The sequence below is a fragment of the Nerophis ophidion genome, linkage group LG10 (genome assembly GCF_033978795.1).
Source record: "Nerophis ophidion isolate RoL-2023_Sa linkage group LG10, RoL_Noph_v1.0, whole genome shotgun sequence".
In the NCBI taxonomy this organism is placed as follows: Eukaryota; Metazoa; Chordata; class Actinopteri; order Syngnathiformes; family Syngnathidae; genus Nerophis; species Nerophis ophidion.
In genome coordinates, this window is record NC_084620.1 from 49,193,655 (window position 1) to 49,202,200 (window position 8,546).

The following is an 8,546-nucleotide window of genomic DNA, read 5'->3' on the forward strand; positions in this document are numbered from 1 at the left end:
CACCATTTTGATCCCCAACTATTTTAGTGGATTTTTTTTTTCTTTTTGAATGTCATTGCTCAAAAATAATGACTTAAAATCAATGGTATTATGAATTATTGACATATTTACTGCATTTATTGTGTGGAAATGTGCATATTTTGTGTTTTTGCTATAAAAAAACAAAGTTTTCTTTGACAAAAATGTCATAAAAAACACAAAAATAAAAAGATATAAAAAAAATAAAACAACTTATAATGGACAGATCTGAAGTCAATCTGGAGATTTAATTGATGAAAGTAAAATTCAAAAAAATGTGTGACCATTTTTTTAAACTTTTATGAGTGGCACCGTTTTTATCCCCAAGTATTTTAGTGGATTTTTTTTCTTTTTAACTGTCATTGCTCAAAAATAATAATGACTTAAAATCAATGGTATTATGGATTATTGATATATTTACTGCAGTTATTGGGTGGAAATGTGCATATTTTGTTTTTGCTATAAAAAACAAAGTTTTCTTTGACAAAAATGTCATAAAAAAACACAAAAATAAAAAGACATTAAAAATGTTTAACTTATAATCGACAGATCTGAAGTCAATCTGGAGATTTAATTGATGAAAATAAAATTCAAACAAATTGACAAATGTTTTAAACTTTTATGAGTGGCACCCTTTTGATCCCCAACTATTTTTGTGGATTTTTTTTCTTTTTAACTGTCGTTGCTCAAAAATACTAATTACTTAAAATCAATGGTGTTTTGGATTATTGACATATTTGGAAATGTGCATATTTTGTGTTTTTGCTATAAAAAAACAAAGTTTTCTTTGACAAAGATGTCATAAAAAACAAAAATAAAAAGACATTAAACAATTTTTAACTTACAATCGACAGATCTGAAGTTGATCCAGAGACTTAAATGTTGAAAGTAAAATAAAAACTTTTCTGAGTGGGACCTTTTTCGATCCCCAATCATTTTAGTGGGATTTTTTAAAAACTGTCATTGCTCAAAAATAATAATGAATTAAAATCAATATTTTTATGAATTACTGACATAGTTATTGCACATTAAATATTCCACTTGGAACATTAATTGGGTAGAAATGTGCATATTTTGTGTTTTTTCTATACTAAAAAAACAAAGTTTTCTTTAACAAAAATGGCATAAAAAACACAAAAATAAAAAGACATTAAAAATATTGCATATTTTGTGTTTTTACAGGATTTTGACAAAAAAGGCATAAACACATAAATTATATATATATATGTATGTATGTATATATATATATATATATATATATATATATATGTATATCTGTACAGTACAGTGTTATATTTAGTACAGTACACATACATAGTACAGTAAATGTATAGTACAATACAGTACATATATAGTACAGTACAGTACATGTATAGTACAGTAAATATATATTTCAGTACAGTACATGTATTGTACAGTACAGTATAGTACAGGTGTGACATGGTTGTTTTGTCCCTGGCAGATGAACATGCTGCTGAGGCTGCAGGAGGCAGCCAACTATTCCAGCACGCAGAGCTGCGACAGCGACAGCACCGGTCACCATGACGACCAGCTGGACTCCTCGCTGGAGTCGGCGTTATGAGGCGCCGAGTAGCGCTCTCCCGTCCACATCTGTGAGGCAAAGTCCCAGGTGACATGATATCGTGCAGATACATGATATCGTACAGGTGACATGATGGCGTACAGGTACATGATATCGAACAGATACATGATATCGTACAGATGACATGATATAGTACAGGTGACATGATGTCGTACAGATACATGATATCGTACAGATGACATGATATCGTGCAGGTATTTGCAACAGTTGATGTCAGCAGCAAGTGGAACATGTTTACAGGAGGAGGGCAGGTAATATTCTTCATGTTTACACAGGTGCTTCTCACACGCATGCACTTAAAGACAGGAAGGAAGGTGTTCATTGGTCCAAACTCCCCCCCATGTGACCCTTTGAGCAAGGCATGATCGCTGCTGATGTGAGGGGTGTTTATCCAACCTAGATGAATGTGTGCTACAGGTGCGCTTCCTGTGTGACGTGCCCCTTACTAAACATCCAACAACACCCGCTGTGCCGTAAACATCATAGTTTGGACTGTTGGGGTTATTTTGAAATACATTTTCTGACAAGTGAGGTCATCCAGACGTCCCGCCCCTCAAACTTGTGCTGCAAAAATGTTATATTATATTTTAATTTCAAGTAAATCATTGACAGAAAAATCCAATTATTTGAAACTGATCCTATCTTTTTTTCCTCTATTTTATTTTACAAAAATCCATTCCCATATATGATTTTCAATGTGTATCATATTTGACACATCGGGTCACACAATACTATTTTGATGTTTTTTTCTCATAACAAACCAAAATATAATATGACACGCAGAAATATCAATTTCCAATTCCATATATGATTTTCAATGTGTATCATATTTGACACATCGGGTCGCACAATACTATTTTGATTCAATATTCAATACAAACCAAAACATAAATATCCATCCTGTTATTTCCAGACATTAAAATATCACAACACACACACACACACACCAAGTGTTTGCCACAAAATAGTACAGTAAATTCACCTCATGTAAACATTGTATTTATTTGAAACATCTCATTTATAATGCATGAAATGTAATAAAATACCAATTGACTAATTTAGAGTTACACTACCTTTCATGCCTGATGTTTCAAATGTGATGCACACATTTTCAACATCGTCTCACTACATATTATACAATTATGAGTAATTTAATGGATTAACTTTTTGTACTGATGTGTCAGTTAAAAATATGAATTTCTCTAACCTTTTCCCTTTCAAATTTGGTGAAGTTTCTCTTAAAAATCAGGTGTTTTTCATTTTTATTTGTGGCAGTCTCACTGGACAGCCCTTTAAAAAGTCAAGTATGGCCCTCGTGTAGATTATACGTGTATTGCATGCATCTAATCTGATACGTCAGGCTTTTTGGAGAAAAACGGATTACACTGATGATGTAGAGGGCTCAATAACATTTGTGTTTCACTTATGATACATTGGGTGTTACAGGTTTAAAGTATTAATGTTTTATTATTCGCAACTACCCACTTTGTCAAAATCTCCCCAAACTTGTCGCCTGCAAAAAATATTTTTTGTAACAATTTTAATTGTAGTGGTATGGGGCTGGTTATGAAAACTATTTATTTTTTTAAACGTTAACGTGAAATCTGTAATAGTTAGACAAAAACATTTTGCAGCAGAGGGCTCAATAACATTTATGTATCACTTATGATATGTTGGGTGTTACTGGGTTACTTTGTCAAAATCCCCCCAAACGATTTTAATTGTCATGTTATGGGGCTGGTTATTAAAATTATTTATTTTATTTATTTTTTTAACGTTAATATCGTGGAATCTGTATTAGTTAGACGAAAACAGTTTGCAGCGCAAATGTTTGGGACAGTTTTTGGAGGGTTTTTTTTAGAAAATGTATTTGTATTATATATATTTATTCAAATTTCCTTGTAATCTGACTATATTTTTCAGTAAAAGAGATGGAATTTGTACCTTAATTACTAGGTAAAAAGTCCATATAATATCCCAAAAATATGGTCTAATTACAATACATTTTTAAAAAGTATATGAATATGATGATGTAGAGGGCTCAATAACATGTATGTATCATTTATGATACATTGGGTGTTACAGGTTTACTTTGTCAAAATCCCCCCAAATGTGTCCCCTGCAAAAATATTTCGTGTAACGATTCAAATTTTCATTCTATTGGGCTGGTTATGAAAATAATTGATTTTTTTTAAATGTTGATAACGTGAAATCTGTAAGTTAGACCAAAACATTTTGCAGCGCAAATGTTTGGGGCAGTTTTTTTGAGTTTTTTTAGTTTTTATTATTTAGTTATTATTTTAACGTGATGTGTCCTTGAGTGCCCAAAAAATGTATTTTTATTATACTTTTTCAAATGTTCTTGTAATCAGACCATATTGTCGGTATATTGGATGGACTTTTTACCTTAATTATTAGGTAAAAAGTCCATCTAATATACCGAAAATATGGTCTGATTACAAGACATATTTAAAATGTTAATGAATAAGAAGACATAATGAACCTTTTTAAACAATATATTACTATTATTATTAGGGGGGGGAGATGACGTCACAAGTCAGAAAATGTATTTCTGAATAATTAAAAAATGCTGACGGCACAAAATAAAAATGTTTACAGTACAAACATAGCACACAAAAAATGCCAGTGTTATTTAATATTTTCTGATGACAAGGGAGGGTGCCAACTTCACACAAGTCCGAGGGGGAAGGAGGGGGGGGTGGGCTGGCCTCCCACCAGGACCCCCCTCCCTCATTACCGGCCCTGGGCGTCTACCACGTCACGCTCTGTCCGCCATGTTACTTTGAAGAAAAATTGGATAAGTGCCAACGTTTGCCCATTTGTGCTCCTGCCAAATAGTGCGCACTTGAGCAAAATGGACTCTACGGACTGCGACAAGCAGGCAGGCAGCGCCCCCCTGTGGCCGCACTCGGTGCAGGTACATATAAAAAAAGAACACTTTACGAGGACTTCGGTGCTTTCTCGCTGCCTTAAATGTGCAAACGTTTGCTTCCACTTAAGAGGCTAATATGGATGATGAATTTTGCTTCCTTTTTTTTCAAAACCAGCCTTTCATTTCCTACCAGTCCCACTATAAAGTGCAAAATAAGGAGTTTATGTACGTGAATTCAGAGCTGATTAATAGTGTACAAAGTATACAAATATATATAAATATGTGTATAAAAAGGTTTGTTTCGGTTAGATCTGTCGGCCCAGTTGAGCTGGGCTCACTTGTACTAAAAGGAGCACAATTCATGTTTTGGTGTTGGGGGCCGGCGAGCAAGAGATATTTACCTTTATGTACAAAGAACAAGACGTATTGGACACAAGCCATCTGTTGGTTGCTTTTGCACACCTGGGCAGGTTGTAAATACCTAGAGTCTTGCACAGAGAATCTGAGGTGTGTTAGTAACTCACCTGCTATTGTGGACATGCAGAGGAAAAAGATGCAAAAAGTTTGTGTGTGCGTGTGTGTGTGTGTCTGGTGGTGTTTGCCCACGCAGCACACACACTGTTCAACCAGGGGCGTCCAAACTTTTCCAATGAAAAATGAAAGCATGCAAGAGCCTTTTCGATATTTTTCATTTTCAAAAACAATACAATTCATCGATTTATGGCCCAAAAGGGTCATAAAAATTATTTAAAAAAGGCACCAATTATTTTATTTTTATTTTTATTGTTTTGCATTCCATGCTTGAATCTCTAATGGAATATGTGATATAAAGTAATTGGAGCCATAAAGAAAAACATCAATAATTTAAAACATTTCTTTTATCTTTTTTTTTTTTTTGGGGGGGGGGGGGGTGTGTGAGGGAGAAATGTCACACCTAAATTTTTACCGGATTCCAGAAGACCTCACTCATAAACATGTTAAAAGTAAGACATGATTAATTTTTAAATTTCATCGCCTGAATGTCTAAATCAACTTCAGGTCTATCTGTTGATACAAATATTGTTTTTATTTTCATGTTTTATGCCCTTTTTTGTCAAAATCATTGTTTTTTATGGCAAAACCCCCCACAAAATATGTAATATTTATACCCCCCTCCCTCCAAAAAAATATGTATATCTAATTGGAATTGTTGATGTGAAGTAATTGGAGCCTAAAATATGTCAATAATTCGCAACATTAATTTTATTTTATTTTTTGTCTGAGAAATGTCCCACCTAATTTTTTCCGGATTCCAGAAGACCCCACTCATAAAAATATTAAAAGTAAGACATGCTATGTTTTTCATTTGTATCACTTAAATCTCTGAATCAACTTCAGGTCAATCTATTAACATAAAGGTTGTTTTTATTTTCATGTTTTATACGCTTTTTGTCAAAATAATTTTTTTAATGGCAAAAAAAACACAAAATATGCAATATTTAACCCCCATCCCTCCAATAAATATATAATTGGAATTGTTGATGTGAAGTAATTGGAGCCTAAAATACAATAATAATTTGCAACATTAATTTTATCTTTTTTTTTTTTTTTTTTTTTGAGAAATGTCCCCACCTACATTTTTCCGGATTCCAGGAGACCCCACTCATAAACATGTTAAACGTGAGACATGCATTATTTTTAATTTTCATCGCTTGAATTTCTAAATCAACTTCAGGTCTATATGTTGTTATAAAGATTGTTTTTATTTTCATGTTTTATGCCCTTTTTGTCAAAATTATTATTATTTATGGCAAAAAAACACAAAATATGCAATATTTAACCCTCTTCTCTCCAAAATATATATATATATAATTGGAATTGTTGATGTGAAGTAATTGGAGTCTAAAATACGTCAATAATTCGCAACATTCGTTTGATCTTTTTTTGTTGTTGTTTTTTTGGGGTTTTTGGAGAAATGTCCCACCTAAATTTTGGTGGATTCCAGAAGACCCCACTCATAAACATGTTAAAAGTAAGACATGCATTATTTTTCATTTTCATCGCTTGAATGTCTAAATCAACTTCAGGTCTATATGTTGCTATAAAGATTGTTTTTATTTTCATGTTTTATGCCCTTTTTGTCAAAATCATTGTTTTTTATGGCAAAAAAACACAAAATATGCAATATTTAACCCCCCTCTCTCCAAAAAAAAAAAAAAAAATATATATATATATATATATATAATTGGAATTGTTGATGTGAAGTAATTGGAGTCTAAAATACGTCAATAATTCGCAACATTCATTTTATCTTTTTTTGTTATTGTTTTTTGGGGGGTTTTGGAGAAATGTTCCACCTAAATTTTGGCGGATTCCAGAAGACCCCACTCATAAACATGTTAAAAGTAAGACATGCATTATTTTTTAATTTTCATCGCTTAAATGTCTAAATCAACTTCAGGTATATCTTTTGATATAAAGATTGATCTTATTTTCATATTGTATGCCCTTTTTGTCAAAATTATTATTATTTATGGCAAAAAAACACAAGATATGCAATATTTAACCCCCCTCTCTCCAAAATATATATACATATATATAATTGGAATTGTTAATGTGACAAAATTATTATTATTTATGGCAAAAAAACACAAGATATGCAATATTCAACCCCCCTCTCTCCAAAAAAAAAAAAATATATATATATATAATTAGAATTGTTGATGTGAAGTAATTGGAGTCTAAAATACGTCAATAATTCGCAACATTCATTTTACCTTTTTTTGTTGTTGTTTTATGGGGGGTTTTGGAGAAATGTCCCACCTAAATTTTGGCGGATTCCAGAAGACCCCACTCATAAACATGTTAAAAGAAAGACATGCATTATTTTTAATTTTCCTCGCTTAAATGTCTAAATCAACTTCAGGTATATCTTTTGATACAAAGATTGATCTTATTTTTAAGTTTTATGCCCTTTTTGTCAAAATTATTATTTTTATGGCAAAAAAACACAAGATATGCAATATTTAACCTCCGTCCCTCCAAAAATATATATATATATACATATATATATATATATATATTTATATATATATATATATATATATAATTGGAATTGTTTATGTGCAGTAATTGGGGCCTAAAATACGTCAATAATTCGCAACATTCATTTTATCTTTTCTTTTGGGGGAGGGGGAGAAATGTCCCACATACATTTGCCGGATTCCAGAAGACCCCACTCCTAAACCTGTTAAAAGTAAGTCATGCTATATTTTTAAATGTCATCGCTTAAATGTCTAAATCAACTTCAGGTCCATCTGTTTGTATAAATATTGTTTTTTTTTTTTTTTTTAAACACAAAATATATAATATTTAACCCCCTCCCTCCAAAAAAAAATATATATATATATAATTGGAATTGTTGATGTGAAGTAATTGGAGCCTAAAATATGTCAATAATTCATAAAAACGTTTATTTTCACAAATATTCACAAAATATGCAATCTTTTACCCCCAAAATATTTCTAAGTAGAATATTTGATGTTAAGTAAACGGAGCCTTAATAATTCATAACAACCTTGATTTTCACAATTATTCACAAATATGCAATCTTTTACCCCCAAAATAATTCAAAGTAGAATATTTTAGCCTTAAGCAGGTCAACAATTCATAACAACGTTGATTTTGATGCATTATTAGTTTTGGAGCAACAACAGCATCCAAATAACAAACAGCCTGCATGGCAGCTTTGTGTTATTAAGAGTCAAATTGCAGCTTTTTCTTGTTACATTTCACCTTTTCTTTCCCCTTTTTTCGTGTTTATTTCACAGTGTTTGTAGAATACGCCGCAATTCGTTGCAAATGAGCCGTGGGCCGAACTTTGGACACCCCTGGTATAGATGATCATAGATTCCACAAAAATCACAAAAGTGTGCACTTTTCCAAGGTTGCTATTAAAAAAGTCATGAATGCAGTTTGAAACGAGGCCCGCCTGCAGAGGCCGTGGAGCTGGCCTTGACGCCGTACTGTAAATAACGACACAGTTATGCTGTA

General features: G+C 32.1%; 1 protein-coding gene across 5 annotated transcripts in view; it reads left to right on the forward strand.

Annotated features, from left to right (window-relative positions):
- nav3 (neuron navigator 3) overlaps nt 1-5,427 on the forward strand; it is a 524,985-nt gene extending 519,558 nt beyond the window's left edge. For all 5 annotated transcript variants that reach the window (XM_061913994.1, XM_061913995.1, XM_061913996.1 and 2 more), the window contains one exon: nt 1,481-5,427. In XM_061913994.1, the coding sequence (XP_061769978.1) occupies nt 1,481-1,600 (120 nt within the window). In that variant the 3' untranslated portion in view covers nt 1,601-5,427. The remainder of the gene's footprint in view (nt 1-1,480) is intronic.
- Nucleotides 5,428-8,546: the final 3,119 nt, after the last annotated feature.